Source organism: Dasypus novemcinctus, chromosome 10 (assembly GCF_030445035.2).
Source record: "Dasypus novemcinctus isolate mDasNov1 chromosome 10, mDasNov1.1.hap2, whole genome shotgun sequence".
NCBI lineage: Eukaryota > Metazoa > Chordata > Mammalia > Cingulata > Dasypodidae > Dasypus > Dasypus novemcinctus.
The window spans coordinates 81,796,162-81,817,714 of record NC_080682.1 but is presented as its reverse complement, the minus strand read 5'-3'; the positions used below and the strand labels follow the sequence as shown (position 1 = coordinate 81,817,714).

The window sequence follows — 21,553 nt, the reverse complement described above, 5'->3', positions numbered from 1 at the left end:
AACACTGGGTGAAGAGCTCCAACGAGGGGAAGACGTGTAGCTCAGCTGTTGAGTGCCTGCTCTGCATATATGAGATCTCGGCTTCAGTGCCCTATATCCCTTTTTTAAAAAAGATCTCCAAGGAGCAGCCAGCCACCTTCGATGGCACTTTGCAGGTTTTCCAGGAACCCACTCTGGGGTTCATCTACCTGTATTCAGAGCCACAGCTCTCAGCCTTCCTTCACCATTAGCTGCAACTCACCGCCCCTAAGCCTTCAGGGCACACTCCCTCTCCCAGCTCATTTCTAGAAATTAAAAAAAAAAAAAAAAAATCAAAACTACTGCCACACAGCTTCCCCGAGGAGCCCCTCTGCCCATGATCAGTGCAGCAGATGCTGCACATTCAGCTCTCCTCATGGGCCAGGTGCAGTGGTAATTGCAAGTACATCATCCCATTTAGCTCCTATAGCAAAGTACCTAAGAGAAACACGACCTCAATTTTTAAATGATAAAACTGAGACACAAAAAGGCTGCGTAACCTACCTAAGATAGTCCAGCTGCAAAGCAGCGAAACTGGCATCTGACCTGGACGTCAGTCTCCAAGCCTGGGCCCTGATCACCAGGCAGCACAGCCTCACTTGGCAGCCCACCCAGACTTGTGCCTTGTGTTTGCCTGTCCCTTCCCTCCCTTTCCTAGATCTGTTCCCATCATCACCCGTCCCTGCTCAGAGGGAATCGGGGAGTGTAAACCCTACCTGCCATTTTGAGGTTTCCTTCTATGCTACATCTATATACACTCTTAGGTGAAAATAATTGTTTAAGACAGTTGACAATTATTTTCACATTTCCCCCACCCCTTGCAAAAATCTTTCAATAAATGTGATAGCTCTGGGAGGATGCCTCTTGTTTATCTTGGGTGATCAAGTACCCCTGACACACTGACATGGACCCCCAGGGGATTTTTCTTTGCCCCAAATTGAGAAGCATGAACAACATAATCAAATCCCCAGTCCCAAGGGCAGGGAGCCAAGAACTGAGGCTGAGGAGGTGGGAGAAGAGGGAAACTGAGGGAGTGTTTTGGAGACCAGTTGAGAGTTAGGTGGCTTTTGCAGGTCCTCAGGTCAACTGTGCAGAGGTGAGGGAGGGTCCTTCGGGCAGGGGCAGGAAGGGCAGGGTAACAGATCCTGGAAAATGCCATGTGATGTATTTGGCAGTATATGCAGTATAAACAAAACCTTAGGTGCATCATTTGAAAACAAATCAATAACTCAAAAAGGAGCCAGTGAGTACAATCATTCTAAACACAGGCTGAGTTCCTCATTCAGAGCTCTAATTCTAGCTCTTCCACTGGCAACGAGCAACTCAATTGTGCCTCAATGTCTTCATCTATGAATGAGACTAATAGTCCTTTTCTCCCTCCCTTTCTCCCTGTCTCCCTCCCTTCCTCCTTCTCTCCCTCCCAGATCTATTGCAAGAGTAGGTCTGCTATGCATAGGCTCCAGTTTTATAATGAGAATGGCTAGAATATAACTTTATGTTTGGAATAGCCATGGCAAATCTCAAGATGTTTGAATTCCAACAGCAGAAAAATAGCTAGATACTTAAAATTTCAGCAGAATGAATAAATATGAGTAGTTCCTACAAGAAAAAAGGTAAACTGTAAACGAGACTAGGAGATGAGTTTCTTGGATCGTCACCCTCTGGTTTCATCTTGACAGTCTGTGTATGGATCCCTTTTGGAGCCCTCTCTCTGAACTGACCTCTGCAAACCAAATACCCAGCTTTTTGCACACCCCTTTGGCCAACAGTTCCTATATTAAGTCATTTAGTGTTTCCAGAAGAGACCACCTGGCCCTGCTGGTTTGGCTCCATCTCATTGTTAGATATGATATTTCAGACCTCCTTCCATAAAAGGAAACTCATGAAGTATGAATAGCTTTAACAACTTGCCCAGCAAAGATGGAAGCAGAGACTCTTGCTCCTCCAGGCCATACAAGTCTGGAGTTGGGATGTGGGAGGAAGGTGGGTTACAGCAGTAACAAAGAAGACCATTGCCCCCCGGATCATGCTGACTTAGAAAGGGTCAAGGGAGGGGAAACTCAAGCCCTTGGATGTAATTTCAGAGGGCTTTAACATGGACCATACACCCAATAGAGTTACTGGAACCCCAGGCCTTCTCCCTTGCCAGGCTGGGTCTGCCAGGCTCACACCAGCTCCTTTCTGTCGTCAAAAGCTTTGTCCCTGCTGCTGTTCCCGTGTGGTGTTCCCCATTCTCCTGCTAGGTGATTCAAGTAGGAGCTCCTGATCTGGGGACTTCACCTTTGCAGTTGATACTCAGATAGCATGCCAAGGTGAGAAGAACCTTCTACCAACGTTTATGGTTCATTATTAGACTCCTGAAGGGCAGGTAAACAGGTCACCTTTTATAAAGTACTTGGGACAAATTCCCCCATAGCTGGATCACAGGCTATTTGAGTGATGCTATCCTGTGTGATCCTCAAAAACATCCTCACCCTCAGTCTGCCATACCGCAAACCAAGGCCAAGGTCTCCCGACTTCCTCCCTCCCAGATGCATTCTCTGCCCACCAAGAGAAGCCCTCGCTGCTCACTGCCCCACCCCTGCCATCTGGGCCTCCATGCCCAGACAAGAGACTGCTGGAAGACATGCTCATTTGACAGCCTGGCCTTCTAAGGCCCCCGGTAGGCTAATATCCCAGAGTTTCCAAGTCCACAAGGCTTCTCACTGAAGACCCTCAGTCTAGAGGTCATTTCCTCTCTCACACATTCCTTTTCTCCCGAATGCACACCTTACTTTCAGTGATCAAAGTGGTTCCCAAGAGGCTCTAGCTGGCTTCTCTCTTCCCCCTCCCCCTCTGATGTGTTTAAAGAACCTCCAACTATTGATCGTGCTCCAGTGCCTTTGTCAACCTGTCCTCGTGCTCTATATGACAAAAGTAACAAAGAAAAAAAAAGAAAGAAAATGAGAATAATTTGAATCATAATACTACCCCAGTATTTTTTAAAATGATCTGTTTTAAAATTCATAGAGATGGGAAGTAGATTAGTGGTTACAGGACTGGGGGGAGCAGAGGGAGTTTTTGCTTTAAAAAAGTAATAAAGCAAAATAGAAAATAAACAGAATGAGAAAAGAGTTGCCTTCAATATGATAGATACAGAGTTATGCATATAATTTATGAACTCTGTCTAAATGGAGTACGTAGACTCCAATTTTCTCTCCATTTCTTGGTCGTTGTAGTTACTTTTTTACTATGCTTTAATGGTTACCCTAGAGATTCCAACATGATTTCTTGATTAATCAAAGTCTGATATAAATTACTTTTACTTCTTCCCAGACAACGGCCAGAACTTAGAGCATTTGACTCCACTTAATGACTTCCCAATTTGAAAGCTTTTGTTTTTGTTTAATTTGATATATATATATTTAAAACTCTATAAGACATTATTATTGTTATTTTATATATTTGATAATCTTTTAGATATATTTGCACATTTACCTTTTATTTGTTCTGTATTCCTTCCTCTGTCACCAAGCTATCATCTGGAATCATTTTCTTTCTGACATCTCTTTAGTATTTCCTTTTGTCCAGGCCTTTGATAAACAATTTTTCTCAGTTGTTGTTTTTTTGTTGTTGTTTTTGTTGTTTAACTGAAAATGTCTTCATTTTCTCTTTGTTTCCTAGAGTGGGGACTTTTAAACTCCCAAACCAAAGCAAGGGAGGTTTACTTGGAGTTGCCCCAGTTCGGTGGCTCTGAACTCTTGTGTGCTTCTCCTTGTGAGGTTGGCAACTTCCCTGCTCAACTTCTCAGCTTCTCAGCAGCCTCTTCTGAAATGAGCAGCTAGGGGGAAAGTGGTTGCAAGTGATCGGCTCAACTCCCTGGAGTTTCTTCACCAAGATCTTGGCCCTCTATGTTTTGTTAGCTTTCCAATGCACTGAAGCAGATGTATTTTATATTTCATCCATCTTCTCCAGCTGTTCTCAGCAGGAGGGTTGGCCTGTTTTACATAGATAGTCTAATGTTATGAGAAGCTGAATGTCCATTTCCCATCTATCTTTTCTTGGAAAGATCCTGGAAGCTGCTGTGTAACACTTTGGCCTACATTCCATTGACCAGAACTTGGTCATGTGACTGTGCCTAACTGGGAAATACGGTCTTTTTCTGAGGGACCATAATCCCAGCTAAAAAGTGGGGAATCCAGTGCTATGGAAATTAGGGAGAATGGATTCTCAGGGGTAAATATGCTATCCTTAGCTTATAGTATTAGCCCTCTCACTTACTGGTTATGCGATCTGAAGGAAATTCTTTAAACTGTCTTAAGTTTTAAACTACTTATCTATAAAATTGGAGTGGTGATATCTTCTAGGTCTCCAATGAGATAATAATAACCAACATTTATTAAGCTAAGACTTACTTTCTGCCAGGCACTGGGCTTACTAGTTTATTTACTCTAACTTGCTTAGTCCTCCCAACAACCTTATGAGGTAAGTACTCATTTTACAGATGAGAAAACAGAGGCACAGGGAGGTCACATGACTGGCACAAGATTACACAGTTATTTGGATGCAGAATGGGAAACTCAACCCATGTCTTTGACCACTACATGATCCTGAGTTGTAAATCACCAAGCCCTGACTATGGGAAGTGTTGAAGAAAGATGGCAGTATCAGATTAAAAACCATGCTGGCTGGGGCAGCACAAACTTAGCTAGAAAAGTGGTCTCCCAAGGGAAGCCCTGGGGAGGGAGTTGGCTTAGTTTGGGACATAGGGATTTTGGAGTGATATAGGCCACTCAGGGATTTGGAGAAGACCATATAGATGAAAGGGACGCTAGAGAGCATGTAGTCCCATGGCTTCATTTTGAAAAATTAATTTTTATGATAAATTCATAAATTTTTGTTGAAGTTCAATGTACATGAAGAAAATTGCTCAAATTATTAAGTGTATGCTCAATTAATTTTCACGAAGTGAATACACCCATGTAACCAGTACCCATATCAGGAAACAGAACATTACCAGTTCCAGAAGCCTCCAGTGTTCCTGCCCCACCCCCAATTTCTAGTCACTACCTTTCCCAAGACTAAACACTATCCTGACTTCTAACATCATAAATCCATTTTTTTCCCCAAAGATACTTAAATTTCACAAAATGTTACAAAAAAAGTATAAGGTATTTCCATATGCCCCACTCCCCATACCTCCCACCCTTCCCCACATTAACGACTTCTTTCATTAGTGTGGTACATTCATTGCAATTGATGAACACTTTTGGAGGATTGCCACTAAGCACGGATTATACACTGTAGTTTACCCTCTCTCCCACTCAATTCTGTAGGTTATGGCAGGATATATAATGGCCTATATCTGTCGTTGCAATGTCATCCCGGACAATTCCAAGTCCCTAAAATGCCCCCATATTACATCCCTTTTTCCCTCTCTCTGCCTTCAGGACCTCTAGTGGCCACTGTCTCCACATCAATGATATAATTTCTTCCATTGCTAGAATCCCAATAAGTCTATTGTAGAATACGAGTTAAGTCCACTCTAGTCCATATTTTATTCCCCGATCCTGAGGATTATGGAAAGGTGATGCCCACTCCACCTCTAATCATAAATCAGTTTTGCCTGTTTTTGAATTCTATATGAATGGAATGATGTAGTATGTGCTCTTTCGTGTCTACATTTTTCACTCAACATTATGTTACTTGTGGTTGCAAATTGTTCATTCTTATTGCTGTGTAATATTTCACCATGTGACTACACAATTTTTTCATCAATTCAAATGTGAATAGGCATTTGAATGGTGCTATGAACTTTCTAGTACATGTATCTGGGTGCACACATGTACTCATTTCTGATGGGTATAAACCTAGAATTGTTACTGTTGGTTATGAAGAATATGTGATGTTCAGTTTTAGTAGGTACTGCCTTGGCTTTATTTTACAGTTGGTGGAAATGAAAGCACAGAAAATGAAGAGATTTCTAAAAAGTCACCCAGCTTCTGAGCCCAGACTAGAACTTGGGTCTTGCCTCTCCCAGTTCAGTTTTTCTAGGTCTAGAGTTCAAGAATTGGCTGGTCTAGAAATTCAGCAGTCTCAACAACACACATTTATTTTATGAACTGTCCTTATAATCTAATCCTTAGGTAAGAGGAAACCAGTGACCAAGCATGAAAGGGGCAGCTGTTCAGTCAGGCTATACTTGTAAGTACCAGTTTAGATCAGAGGGGTGCAGGTTTCCCTTTGGTTCTCATCAAAGAACAGTGTGTGTGTCTCTGAGGAAGCAAGATTTAGATTCAATCTATTTCAGTGCCAGGCCTTGAGCAAGGTGCTTTTACATATAACATTACATTTAAACTTCTAAACTAAAAACAGGTCTACTAACATCCATAAGGATTATAAATGCATAATATCTAAAGAAAGTATGTAAATCCTGTAAGCAAACAGGAGCTTCTCAAATGATCTGTGGTAAAAAAAAAAACCAATCCACTGCAGACCAATTGTAAAATACAATTTTAAAAAAATAAGTTACTAGGAAAAAGCAAAAAGACATTCAAAATATAAGCTCCCAATTTTTGTTATTAGACAAAAATTGCATTGCTAAATTGATATAAAAGTTTCTGAATGCTGTCAGTTTTTATATTTATTTTCATTGCAGAACATAGTTTATGGATCGACACTGGTTTGCAACTACACTCTACAGCTTTAGTAGCACCGTTTTATCATTTACCATCTATTCTGCGTTGGCCTTTCGAAAGAGATTGATAATTAACCTTAGAAGCAGAAAGGTTTGCTTAACCTGAAACCACTCACACCCATGCAGGTTACTGTCTATATATTATCTATAGGTTACTGGTCCACTATCTTCATTCACATGACATTCTAGTCCAAAAAACTCTTGCTCAGGAAATTAAATTTGCAAATAACTATCTTTCTTTTCAAGAACATTCCCCAAAATCCCAATGAAATGGACATAAAAGGGTTAGACTTTTCAAAGATAACCTTAAAAAGACTGTTGACTCTCCAAGGCTCTTTGAAAGCCTTGCCTCATTGTGCCTACAATCCTAAAATGTTACATCATGATCCTTAGCTAATCCTTATCGAGCACCATCTGGTTGAAAGAGCTGCCTTAAACAGATGCTAAGGCCTTAAAAATATCCCTACTTTGCCCTCCCCCACTCCTAGATATTAAGAAGCCTCTGTCAAGGTACCCCTTTCCCTTACTGTGGTGCGTGATAAACTCATCTTTGCCTTATTCATAGCTTATTTTGCCGCTATTTTCTGGAGCCAGCATTTGACAATTGGGACTTTCCTTTTGTTCCTCTGTTCAGTCTTGCTCAGTGTTTTTCACACTTTAGTGTGCATAAAAATTCCTAAAGAGGGTGGCATAAGTAAATGCATGCATGGGCAGTTCAAGGGATCTCCACTGATAATTTTGATGGTGCTGTACTCATGGTTTAGCCCTGCACACAGATAGGGGCAATTGGAAAAGAATAGAGAATGATAGAATGTTAGAGCCGGAAATATCTAAGTTCCCAAACATCAGTGTGTGGAGCAGCTACATCAGAATCACCTGATATAATCCCTGTTTAAAAATACCCATCCTTTGGTCCCTCTTCAAATGAATTGAATCAGAATTTCTGGGGACGGGGACTGTGAATGTTTGTAACAACCTCCCTAGGGGATTGTGAGTCATAATCAGGTTTGAGACCCACTATTCTGGTCCAACCATTGCATTTTGTATACAAGGAAATGGAGAATCAGAAAAGCGAGTAAATTTACCCTAGATTACAAACTCTTCTGAGCTATATGGTTTCAAGATTCCCTAACAAGTGTTCCAAGGGCTGGTAATGCAGATTTTGGAGACATCCTCATATATCCAGTATGCTGAATAAGAATGATTACTGATATAGCTAAAATCAACACAATTTTATTTTGGCTTCTCATCATCACTTTAAAATTTATCAGAGTGGTGACTGGGGAGGGCAGAGGGTTGTCCTGATTTGCTACTGGGTGAAAAATGCTAGCAGACCTCATCAGTCCTCTGCTTGCTGTCAGGTAAGAGGCACCATCTAGAGTATTAATTTTCAAAAAGGTAAAATTGTGATTCTCAAGCTAATACAAAATGGACATCTACTCTGCTGAGAATCTATTGACCATTCTGTGTGCTAAGTTTTGGTTTTAGTCAGGAATTGTTTGCCAATTAGCTCGAGTAAAGGCTGATGGTTTATTAAAAGGCTTTAGGCAAAGTGTTATGAGTGCAATTAACAGCACTGAAATTTATATCTGAACATGATTAAAAGGGAAAATGTTAGATTGTATGTATGTTAACAGAATAAAAATTTTATAAAAATCCATGGAATTTACACTACAAAGTGAACCCTAAGTTAAACCATGGATTTAATAGTACAATTATAAAAATGAGCTATCATCAGTTATAACAAATGTTCTTCAACGCAAGGTGTTGGTGGTGGGGTGGTGTATGGGAAACCTTATTTTATGCATGATTTTCTTGTAAGCCCACAACTTCTCTAATAAAAAAACACAATAATCTCTGCTTAAAGAAAGGCTTTAGGCGTGTCTCCTGGGAAGGAAGCACAGCTGGCCTGTAGAGGAACTGCAAGCGGAGGCTGGGGAGAGATTCAAGGTTCAGGCAGCTACTCTCCCCAGTTTTCCATTACTGAGACCACATGGCTTCTTAAGCACCCTCCTTCATGCCATGTCTAGTTTCTCTCTGACTTTCCTTACTCATCAGCATTCACGTGGCTAAAGGAGACACCCTCAGTCTTGACTGCCCAATCGCACAGCAAAGTGCTCCCATTTCTGACAACCGTCCCTCTAACTCAGTTCAAACCCTTGATTACTGGATTGGCTGCTCTCCAGCCAAGCATTAACTCCCTTTGGATCAGGTGTTCAGCCAGGTTCAGTCAACTGTAGGTAGAGGGCAGGGGCCACAGGGAGGAAAGATAGTTGCTAAGGTGCTGTATGAGTCTAGAAGGGGGTGGGGGTGGGGAGAGTGTTCAAGGCAGACAGATGGAAGAGCACGAGTCACAAGTTATAATTTGATGGGTGTGCACAATAAAATGTGCCTTTTAACAATTTCCAGTATGATTCCTTGTGGTTCCCGGGTTCCTGACTGCTAGCCGACATGAGCCCGGCTGTCCCTCCGTTGCTTTTATTTTGGCAGGGTAGGTCTGGGGGTGTCACAAGGAGCTCATGGTTGTGCCCTCCCTGTTCACGTCTACATCAACATTTCGGATCCTGCTTTGGACAAGCCACTGCGTGGCTAGAAACAGGAGTGATCTGTAAGAAGACGACGACTCAGCCCTGCCCTCAGGAACCTCCAACTTCTCAGAGGTCTTGGACGGGATTGGGGAAAAGGAAGTTGACAAGAACTGGAAACCAAGTTATAGCAACTGGTTTAGAGCAGTAGCCGTTGTATGTGCCGTTGTGGGGGGCCCGAAGCTTATACATTTTGGTTCACTCCAATTATTTCTTTCTGGGTCTGGCTCACTCTCTTCAGTGGGCACAAGATATGAGACTAAGTACTGTACAGGCAGAAATCTAGGGGGAAAGGGAGCTGCTCACTTAGTTGCAAGCAGCTGGGGTGGAGCCACTGGGAGATGGAGAAGCAAGTTGGTTTGTTCAGTAATCTCTGAACCCTTGATTTGTGCCAGGATCTGTGTTGGGTGCAGGGCCAGGGGAAATGCGGCTTCCAGGCTCGGGCGCTCCCAGCCCGGAGGGTTACCCATACACATAACAGATAAGGTCGCCTGTCCAGCAAGAGACAGATTTGGGGCATCCTCCTTGTTCTGTCCAGCACTCGGGCGCGGGCCGGGTTGGGGGGCAAGGCCCCGCGCACAGCTCCTTCCAGAGCGGAGGGAGGCGCGAGGGAGGGAGAGAGGGAAGGGAAAGGCGAGTGCGAGCTGCCTCAAATGCTTGGAATAATTCCGCTTCCGTTTGGAAAGCCGCAGACTCAGTCCCGCCGCCGCCGCCCGCCGCGTCCGCCCAGCGCCAGCTCCGCGTCGCGACCGGCCCGCGGCTGCCCGCTCCGCCGCCATGGCCACCTCCCCGCAGAAGTCGCCCTCCGTCCCCAAGTCCCCCACTCCCAAGTCGCCCCCGTCCAGGAAGAAAGATGACTCCTTCTTGGGGAAACTCGGAGGGACTCTGGCTCGGAGGAAGAAAGCCAAGGAGGGTGAGTGCTGCAAGGCCGGCAGGCTGAAGGGGAGCCAGGCCCAAAGGGGCTGGGGAGCCCCGGGCCGGGCCGCGCGCGCGCCGCGGGTGCCCGGTGCCGTGGGGCGCGCGGGAGCGCGTGCGCGCGCCTCCCGGGGAACGCCGCGCGGGAGCGATGGGCGTCCTGCTCTGCGGCCCCTCGTGGTGGGTGGGTGACGGTCGCCGCAGCCCCACCCGCGGTCGCCGCCTTCCTGGGCCTGGCGGCGCCCAGTTCGAGCAGCCGGGGCCTGGAATCAGTAGCCGCTGCTGGGCAGGGACCCGGCGCCGCACGGCCTGAGGACCGAGGAGGTGGCGGATTTTGGAGGAGGCTTGGGGACCGTGAGACCGGGCCAGGACCCAGCCCGGAGGCGGCGTTTTTCTGTAGGCCCAGGCTCCCGCCCTCTTCGCGCCAGAAGGCTGACATTTCCCAAGTTTCTCCTGAAACTTTTCTAGGCGCCGATACTCTCACTCTTTGCCTTCATTGGCCCTTGAGATCCTGTCGTTCCTAGACCCGCTGAGTCCGGGTGCAGCCCTGGCCTTTGGATCTTTTGTCCGTCCCCAGGGGCTAACATGTCTCTATTACTGGAGCTCAGTATCAAATATTTGTTGAATGAACGAGTGAAGAGCTGGCTGCCTTTTAGCTGTACCGCAGTGCAATTATTTATCGCAATTATTTAGTTCAAGAAGAAAACCTGGGATAGACACAGACTTAGCACCGTGGCTGGTGACCCTTCTGTGAACACCCTTCCCGCATTCTTGCAAAAATCTTTTCTTTTTCCCCTGCACCAAGGTGAACTGAGGGGGTCTTCTTTTTTTTCTAGGCCAGTTTGCATGTGCAGTATTTTGTCCCATGGGCAGATTTTGTATCCTGGTTTTTGATTTGGAAAGTGCCAGTGCTCAGGAAGAATTAATGATAGAAGTGTAAATAGAAGATGCTTGGTTAAAAAATTATTTACTAGACTGCTCAGTGGTTTGAGAATTAGGATGGAGTGCCCTTTTGAAAGCTGTGGTGCTGAAATGTAAAATAAGTTTTGTGCTCTTTAGTTATCTTAAAGGATGAAAAAGAACTCCCTTGTTGAGAATTAACCAATTTGATACAAAGACTAGACTTCTACTCTCAAAATGGAAGTGGGAAGTGTAACAAACAATATGCATCCCTAAAATTGTTTCCCCCTAATTTGGTTATTTTGGTAAACCATTGTCTGAGTAGTGTACAGTTGGTGGCAAAGAATGAAGTCCCAGCTTGGAAACGCCCCTTCTGCCCTATCCTTGTACCTCTTTCCTACAGCATTCCTAACCTGGGTTCATCTAGCCCGAGACCGGCAACTTGGCATTACTAAAACTCATGACCTACCAGGAGACTTATCCCACCTTAGCCACCTCTTTAGAAAAGTTTACTTTTGATTGAGCCAAAAGTTGGTCCCTCTGTAACTACTACTATTCTGTTCTTGAGGCCAGGAGAATGAGCCTGATGGTGACTGTTTTAGTTTGCTAAAGGCTGCTGATGCAAAGTACCAGAAGGGGGTTGGCACTTAAAATAGAGATTTATTAGGGTAGATGCGTACAGTGCCAAGGCTGTGAAAATGTCCAAATCAGGGCATCATCAAGAGATGTTGTCTCACCAAGTTGCAGCTGTGGGCAATCACGTACATGGTGGTGTCATCTAAAAATGCTTTCTCTCGGAGCTCAGCTGTGAGCAATCAAGCATATGGCTCCGCTGCTCGCTGATTCCTAAGAATACCTGCTGTACAGACCATAGAATGACTGTCTCACTTATAAGAATACATTAAAACTAGGGAAGTAGATGTGGCTCAAGCGGTTGGGCACCCGTCTACCACATGGTAGGTCCCAGGTTCAGTTCCCAGTGCCTCCTAAAGAACACGAGCAAGACAGTGAGCTGACGGGATGGGCTGGTGCAGTGAGATGATGGAATGAAGAGATACAATGAGGAAATACAATGAGAGACGCAACAACCAGGGAGTGGAGGTGGTCCAAGCGATTGGGTACCTCCCTCCCTCATGGGAGGTCCCAGATTTGGTTCCTGATACCTCCTTGGAAAAAAAAAAAAAAAAGACAAGCAGATACAGAGAGCACACAATGAACAGACACAGAGAGCAGACAGCAAGTACAAATGTCAAGGGGGGAGAAATAATAAAATAAATCTTAAAAAAAAAAGACTAGTAATCACTCCTGTATTTGTATTTTGATAAGAAAAATTAAACTTAGAAAGGCAAAAGAGAATAAGGGTTAAACGCATGGTCTTTGGGACCAGACACATTGGGGTTTGATTTCTGGTCTAGCTCCTTATTTATTGTTATGACTTAAGACAAGTGACTTAACCTTTTTAAGCCTTTGTTTCTTTTTCTGTAAAATGGGAATAGAAATTTCTTCTTTATATGTGGGTTGTGAGGTTTAAATGAGATAGGGTGTGCAATATGTGTAGCATGGCGCAAGTAGTAGTAGCTGCTGCTGTGAAAGATTCTGCAAGTTCTGTAGTAGCCTAGTAGCCCATGACTGTTTACAGCCCTATTTTTGGTACTTTTAGGAATTAAGGGGGTTTTACAAGTCAGATTCTCCTGTTTCCCAAGATGTCACATTTCAACATTTTGAAATATCTGGGTCCATATTCATGAGTTATAACTAAGTGACTCATTTTTTTCCCATGGCTCTTCTCTGTGGGTTCCAAGTGTCCAATTACTCTCTATATGGCCCTTCTGTGTAGGTTCTTAGACTAATCTTTCAGATTCTACCTACCAAAGGCACGCTTTTCATCCTTTCCCCTCAGATTTGTCCTCAAGACGTGCCCTTTCCAGGAATGCCATCTCGAATTATCTCTGCTGCAGATGCCCCAAATTAGGTCCACGGCTTTGGCCATTCCTATCACTCACCCATTTATTTGAGTTATTCTCCCCCAGAATTTTGCATTTCATCCCATGCCTGAGGTGCCCAATGAGGACTTTGACTTAGTATTTTTTATAATAGTATTAGTACTTACTTCTTTGGTTCTTTTTGGCCTTCCAGGGTCCCAAACTCTCTCATTGGTTTTGTGACAGATTTATGATTTCTAGAGTAGACTGAACCCTCAGAGTTGGTTTTCAATCCTTTTGTTTTTTGTAAACCAGCTTGCATTTTCATTTCCAAAGTGCTTGGTCCAAATCTTCAGCCCTCAAATCCTCCCCCAGACCTTTGAAAACGAGCTTTTACCCAGAGTATGATGGGGACACGTTGGAGGTTTTTGCACAGAGAAACAGCATGATCTCACTTTTGTTTTAACAGAACCTCTGGCTGGTGTGTTAATTGACTGAAGGGGACAGGGTTGGAAGCAGGGAGAGGAGTTAGGAGGCTGCACCAAGGATCCAGGCGAGATGGTGGAGTCAAAATCTGGATAGATTTTGAAGATATAGTTGATATGATTTACTAAAAATTTAGATGGAAGATGAGAGAGGAGACTCAAGATGACACCAGGACTTTTGGTTTGAACAAGTGGAAAAATGAAATTGATATTAACTAAGAGGGAGAATTGTGCAGAAAGCTGGTTGGGAGAAGGGCAGGAGCTCAGTGTTTGGCCTGTTAAGTTAGAGGTGACTACTAAACTTCCCAGTGGAGAGGCTGAGTCTGCGTTTGGTTTAGGGAGTGGTCTGGGCTGAAGACAGTTCAGTGTGTAGATGTATTTAAAGCCCTGAGACTGAAGGAGATCGTCAAGAGAGGGAGTATGGAGAGAAAACAGAAGAGGTCCAGGAACTGGGACCTAGGGCTTTCCAACATGTAGAAGTCGGGAGATGAGCAGGGAGCTGAGGAGGAACCAGCGGGAGAGACTGGACTTGAGCCTCTGGTGGGATAATGGAAAACCAGGGGAGTGTGGAGGCCTGGGAACCAAGTGGAGAGTTTGATTCTGTTCCCACTCTTCATCTCCAGGTGAGAACATGAAAATCCTCCCTTGTTTCCAATACTGATCCCACTTGGGCTCTTGGAGGCATTTAATAGTCTTCGGCCTTCCCTTTTCCTTAAAAAATTTAAAACTGGGTTTTCTCTTGACCTTGTTCTCACTGCATTTATCTCCTGTGCCCCAGACTACTTTTATTTGGACCTCTTTTCAGCCTTTACTGATTCTGTTTATCCTCTTGATAGTGTTTCCTGGGGCTTCTGACCGCATCATCTTTGCTGTTTTTCTTTTCCCTGGGTTATCTCACCTACTCCCAGGGATTTGACTACACCTGTCCATTGATAATTCGTAAAGCCTTACCTTAAATCCAGATCTTTCACCTTCAGTCCAGACTCATCTCTTCCATTGTCTCCTGGATTTGTCACAGGATCCCCCAATTCAACATGGACTCAATGGGATTACTATTTGTCCCACTTGCCCAAATCTGTTTCTACTCTTCTACCATCCCACCAGCTGCTTAAAGGGGAAGTGTTTGCAGGCATCTTCTATTTCATAGGCTGGGTAGCAAATATTTTAGGCTTTGTAGGCCCTACAGTCCCTGTCACAACTATTCAACTCTGCCCTTGTAGCTTAAAAGCAGCCATTATGACTACGTAAATAAATGAATGTGTTCCAATAAAACTTCATGGATGTTAAAATGTGCATTTCACAATGTTTTTCACGTGTCACAAAATATTCTCCTTCTTTGTTCTTTTTCAGCCATTTCAAAATATAAAAACTGTTCTTAGCTCAAGGGTTGTACAAAAATAGATGGCAGGTTGGATTTGGCCCACAGGCCATAGTTTGCCAAACCTTGTTCTATTTCATCCCTCATATTTCATCATCTCTCAGGAAGTCCTGCTGATTCTACCTTCTAAATATTTACTGCTTTATTAGGTCTCATAAATCGTCTTTTGTCTTGCTTTTGATTGCTTATTTTTAAAAATATACCCTCTTTATTTTCCACCTGAAATGTTGCATTAGTTATCCAACTAGTTTTCCTTTTTTGTTCAATCCTTCATTCAGCCAGTATGTTTTTTAAGCACAAAGATAACTAACTCCCTCCCCCATACCCCACCCCAGGATAGACTTCTTAGCATGGCATTCGAGGCCTTCCCAACTTTTCCTTAGTACCCTTTTGGTCCTTTTTTCTCTCCCTTCTAAGCAGCCTCCACTTCAGGTACACCAAACCACTCTTCATTCTCCAAATGCATCAAGTTCTTTAACCTGTTTTTACCTTTATACATGCTATTTTATATGTCTGGAATAACCTTCTTTTCATTGCTACACAACAAACTCCTATTCATTTGTTAAGACCCAACTCAAATATCCCCTTCTGCATGAAGCCTTCCATAGCTCCCCCAGATAGGGGAAATGCTTCCTTCTCTGTGATCCCACAGCACCTTGTCCATATCTCTGTGGTGGCACAGGCCACTTGCATCATAGCCATCTGTAGGTGTGCATGTCACACACTATGCTGACTGCCCTCCTGCTTAGCATAGTCATTAGCATACTGATATTGGAATTTCCTCTATTTACCTTGTGAAAATACTCCAGCACTAACTGGTGTGTGCTTTTAGACAAGCCTCTTCCCCTTTCTGATGTTCTTTGCCCATTTGTAAAATCAGGGGAGTAGGCTAAGTAGCCTCTTAGGGCCGTTGCTGCTCCGCTCTGCTGTGATTTCTGAGCTCTCATTTCATCCGGCTTTCCTCAAATTCAGTTTTATTGTCTGGATGGGGTGGTCTGGGAATTGCATCATCACAAAGACGTCTTTCTTTCCTCACTAATGAAGGCACCTTTGTGTGGGAGGCGGAGATGGATACGATAAGTGGGCTCCAGCCCAAGGACACCTCCATATTAGGCCTTGGTCTCCTCGTCTCACGGAATATCTTTAATTGGTTAACAAGCAGAGTTCGTAATTACGTCTTAGCCATTAGTACTGGAGGAGAGATGAAACCCTTACAGAAACATGCATAAGCACCTAAAATCTCCACTCCCTGTCATGGATAAAATAAAACATTTGGGGAAAGTCCTACAATGATATCAATTAAAAAATCATTTTAAAAATGAATTGAAAATGTTTCTTACAATGCAGACATTCTGTCAAAGTTTCGATATGTTCTGCAGCGTGAATTAGCAGGAAATCCAAATGAGGGCTGTGCCTGGGGCCTAGAGCCCCTGGACTGGCTGTGGCCCGCCCCGTGCCTTCCGTTTTCCCTGTCAGCTCTTGCAGCGCAGGTGTTGTTTGTTCTGCTGTATTTGTATTCCCAGGTGCCTAGCATGGTGCCAGGTACCAACAGGCTCGTCAGTGTTCCTTAACTAACTCCCTGAGTCATCCGTGGGCATCTTATTCCTGCTGAGGGAGGTCCGGGTTTCTCCAAATGCTGCTCTAACTACCCTTGGGTGGCTCTTCTGGCCCCCTGGCTCCGTCCAGGCCCCAGCTTCTGGCTGGTGTGCAGGTGCTTATGTGTGTCTGTGTCTTATAAACTTGCCCCCCACCCACAGGAATCAGTTTACCCTTCATGGGAAAATGTCATCAGTCAGTCCTCTTATTTGGCAAACACGCAAAGGCCCCCAGAGCAGAGGTTTGGTTCCTAGAATCTGTGGGCGGCCAGTTGTGCAGTGGCACAGTGAGCCTGCAGGGAGGACACCCACCGGACCAGGGACCTGTTTTCTTTGTTTTCATCTGGGGAAACAGCTATGCACATTTGGAGTGCATACATGAAGAAGTACTTAGGTGAAATATCCCATTTGCAAGATTTGGGGGAGACAGGAGAAACACGCAGACCCAAAACTCTGCAAGAGAGATTCAGAATTCCTTTCATTCCCCAACAGCTGTCCCATGTCTCCTGCCCCACCCACCCCTTCCTGCTTCATTTATTCACTTTGGGCCCAAAGCTAAGGACATCTAAAAATCAAACAGGGCCACGGCTGCTGTCATTACCTTTCAACAAGGGGGTCCCATAACTACCTAGCCCCCCCTTACCAAAAAGTACTTAACCAGGAAGAGAGACAGGATCAATGCCACCCCTTCGTTGAGCTTTGCATTTGTTCATTGCAGCTCCTTAATTTTTATTCAGACCCAGGACACGTATTTGCCTAGTGTGCCTATCACTGCAGCACTCACTCAAGATCTAGCTCCATAAGGATTTAGTAGCTATTCTGTTAGCTTGGAACAGGCCAGTCCGCAAAGGCTTGGTAAACCAACTTTGTGACTAGTGTCATCATCTTCACTTCAAACCAGCTTTAAGGAAACAATAGACCATGGATGGGGTGGTAGTGAACTTTCTCTGTTTGAACAGAAATATTCTTGCATCCTGTAGCAGTTTGATATTGATGAATTCCAAAAAGAAATATTGGATTATGTTTATAAACTGGTCTTTTCCTCTGGACATATTAGTTTATATTGGATTCGTTTATTTTGTGCCAGTAGGGCATTGAGTTCCTGCCCTTGGTAGGTGGGACTTACAGATAAAAGACATGACAAAGGACAGAATTGAGGGTTCTTTTTTTTTTAAAGATTTATTTATTTATTTATTTCTCTTCCCCCCGCCCCCCACCCCGGTTGTCTGTTCTTTGTGTCTATTTGCTGCGTCTTCTTTGTCCGCTTCTGTTGTTGTCAGCAGCACGGGAATCTGTGTTTCTTTTTGTTGTGTCATCTTGCTGCGTCAGCTCTCCGTGTGTGTGGCGCCATTCTTGGGCAGGCTGCACTTTCTTTTGTGCTGGGCGGCTCTCCTTACGTGGCACACTCCTTGCACGTGGGGCTCCCCTACACAGGGGACACCCCTGCGTGGCAGGGCACTCCTTACGCGCATCAGCACTGCGCATGGGCCAGCTCCACACAGGTCAAGGAGGCCCAGGGTTTGAACCGTGGACTGAGTTGAGGGTTCTTAATGTTGTAGTTTTGATGTTGGAGTTTGAGGCTCAAGCCTTAAGCTGGAGCTCTAGGAAGTAAGCTCACAGAGGAAGGAGAAGCAAGCCCAAGAAGAAAGGAACCCTGAGCCCAAGAAGAAGCAAGCCCTGGGAAGAAAGGAACCTTGAAACCCAGAGAGAAGCAAGACCCTGGAAGGGAGGAACCCAGGAAGCCTGAACCCTCACAGATGTTGGCAGCCATCTTGCTCCAACATGAAAATAGACTTTGGTGACGGAAGTAGCTTATGCTTTATGACCTGGTATCTGTAAGCTCCTACCCCAAATAAATCCCCTTTATAAAAACCAACATATTTCTGGCATTTTGCATCAGCACCCCTTTGGTTGACTAACACACATCCTCTCTTGGGAAAAAGAAGAATAGAAAGATAAAAAGAGTCATCCAACCTTCCAGCATCTTAGGGCAATCATTAAGAGCATTTTGGTGTATTTCTTTCTATTCATTTTCTTTATTATACCTTTTTCTTTTTTATAATTGTGAATGTGTATATTATAGAGGTAAAATTCTGTATCCTGATTTTTTTCATTTACTCTTATAAGGTAAACATTTTCATGTTATTGTACATCTTATTAAACACATTTTTAATGGTACATAATATTCCATTGAGTCAATGTCCCATTGTTAATCATTTCTCCTGATCCTTTTTGTTGTTTAGAAATAGTGCTGTATAAACTTTTTTAAAAATTCAGAATAATTGGGATAGAGCCCCAGAAGTGCAGTTATGGAGTTAACAGGTTTAACATCAGTAGTTTAGAATTGATAACCCGTAAGAAATTACTGCTCTTGGGTCTGGGTGGTCTTTCTGGTAGCTTGTTTAACAGTAAAACCAACGTTGTTAGACTGAAAGTTTCCATTCACTCCTTCCTGGTAATTTAAAGGATGGAGTGGGAGGGTAATGGGTCAGAAGAGAGCAGATTTCCAACCTGGCCTTTAGCCTGTTTAAAGTAAGACTCTAGTATAGACAGGTCTTTATTTCAGAACATCCTCTTTTTTTTTTTTTTTGAGGAAAACTGAACATCTATTAGTATCAGATGGTGTGAGATAATTATTAATTTCATTAGTTAATGGTATTTTTCAGAACATCCTCTTGTAACCATTCTTGTATCCATATGTACCGTAAGTATCACCCCTCCTGTCTGCTCACCTCTGACAGAGCCCAGGCCATGGCCACGTGGGAAGTAATCGTCCCCGTGGCTCCTGTGGGAGTCACAGCTACCACGTCTGAGGTGAGACCCAGTTGCGGTTTGGTCTGGGGTCCCTCCTGTTCTTCTGGAGTCTTCTTCCTCCCCACCTTCCCAACTTCTGCGCTCTTAGACTTTCCCCCACAGGTTGGAAAGAACAGAGAAGAGAGCAAGACCGTGGGCCGCGTGCTTCGGTGGAAGTGGTTGTTGAGGACCCTGTGGGAGAGACAGTGCTTTCAGGCTGGGTCTTGAGGCCCCAGGAGGACCCCGACCCCGCCCCCAGGCTGAGGAGAGGAGGGCCAGGTATCGGGTGCCTTTAGAGTTTCAGCGGCACTGTGACGGCGTGGAGCTGATGCCTCAGGCACTTAAGTTTACTCGGAGGATGTTAGGAATCAGTAGTCAGCTGTCTCATTTCATCTCTGAAGAATGGATCTGAGTCAGTTGAAGTATGTAATTATCACACCCAGAACCCCAGGGAGTATTTCCCGGGAGTCCCTGGTGGAGGCAGAGGCTCTCCCTGGGAGTGATGTGTCAAGGGCGTTTCCTTCGTCATGGACTCGTATGCCATCCCTCCACTCATGCCCTTGTCTCTATTGAAATCCAGAGCCGCTCCCCTCGTTTGTGTTGTGGAAAATGCAGCCTGGTGCTGGGGGGCCAGGAATGATGCACTTCATGAAAATGCAGGCAGGTCTCCTGACAGCGGGGACAAGGCTGCCTGCCTGTCGCTGCTCCCTCACTGGCACAACCCCTGGTCTCAGGGCTCCCGATTACACCGAGGGGCTCTGCGGAGCAGGCTCTGTGCTTGTCTCTTTCAAGATGCATTCATTGGTGGAGTAATTAATCAGCCAGTTGCAGTATTACTTTGACCTTTCAATTAAAAACATTTTTCCTGAAGTAGTTTTTGGCCTGTTGAATGCGGCTTTGGCTGTAGGGCACGCTGGGAATCCCAGGTGGGAGGTGGGATGAGAGGAGGGCGGGAAGGGGCTCTGCAATCCAAATCGTCACCAAATTTAGACGACAGGGCAGCCCAGGTCTCTTGAGGCAGGCTCCAAGGTGGCAGGGGGCAGAGATCCTGGGCAGAGAATTCTTGGCACCTGCTGGGTGCCTGGATCCTGAACTAGGGAGGCTCCTCCAAGTTGGGTGGAACCTCCAGTTCAGGGTACTGGGGCCAGGAGCTGGCAGGACCTCGCAGGTGGGGTCATGACTCCAGCCGAGCAGTGAGGTGCTGGGCCGGGCTCCAGTCTCCAAGCGGCATCAGAACCCGCTGCCCCCACAGACTGAAGCTCGGTGGGGAGGCTAATGGATGTTCGTAAAGGAACCCTGGTTCTCATTTTGCTCCCTCTCTCTCCCGACACCCCAGGCTTAGCAAGCAGCTTGCCTTGGGAGGAGGCTTTTCCTCCCTACCGTAACGCTGAGCTCTCTATGCACGACTCCCAGCACCGGTGGGGCAGGCCTGCAGATGGCAGGTAGTTAATAATGACAGCTGGGAGAGGCAGGGGCAGCGGGAACTGACAGTTTTTGTGCTGTTTGCAAAACACAGGAGGAGGGTAACACAATTCCATTTTAAAGCAACTCTCAGGGTACAAGCAAGTCTGGAAATAGCCCTTTGCAAGGAGTAGCAGCTGCCTCTTGGCTGGGAGTTACAAGACCTCTCTTGGTGGGCTCAGCACACTCCAGCTGTCCAGCACATACCCAAGTGCGCAGAACAGAATGATCCCTCCGCCTGCATTTCCTCCGTGGCTGTCATGATGGTAAATTACCAGGCTCTCATGATGACTACGGAGAGGCAGATTGATTTGTTCCTTCTGATTGTCGCCATGCTGAACTTGGCTGGAGTGATGAGCACCCAAATTTCACACCTTGTAATGGCCCTGCCAGGGGTGGATGTTAGCACAGTTGGGACCTGACACTGCGATAAATTTGAGACATTCTGCCACTGAGCTCTAAGTTCAGAATTGCTTAAATTGGTGTTGGAGCAGGTGGGAAACAGGAGTCCAGGACCACGAATTGCATAGATAGCAATTGCCCTTCTGTTTGTCAGGCCTGAATGTCAATTTTTCAAATGATGTGACATCAGTTTATGTAATTTAGCCTCCCAGCTACCTAGACCTTTCAGGATTACTGGTTTTGGAGGTGCAATTCACTGTGTAGCTTACATTCTTGTGTGAAAAAAAAAAATCTCTGCTGTATCTCTGGTGTCAGACAGTTGTGTCTTTGCAGGGTTGGTATCAATGGTTTGTCAGTTTTCATGGGAATGTGGGCAACAATTTCATCTCCTATCTGGATATGCTGGTAACTCCCGAAACTACA

At 44.9% G+C, this 21,553-nt stretch overlaps 1 protein-coding gene across 1 annotated transcript in view; it reads left to right on the top strand.

Moving 5' to 3' along the window:
• The first annotated feature begins 9,544 nt into the window (after positions 1-9,544).
• Positions 9,545-21,553, top strand: part of PARVA (parvin alpha) — a 180,918-nt gene continuing 168,909 nt past the window's right edge. The window contains exon 1 of the mRNA XM_004452019.5: positions 9,545-10,192. Coding sequence (XP_004452076.2) covers positions 10,057-10,192 — 136 coding nt within the window. The 5' untranslated portion in view covers positions 9,545-10,056. The remainder of the gene's footprint in view (positions 10,193-21,553) is intronic.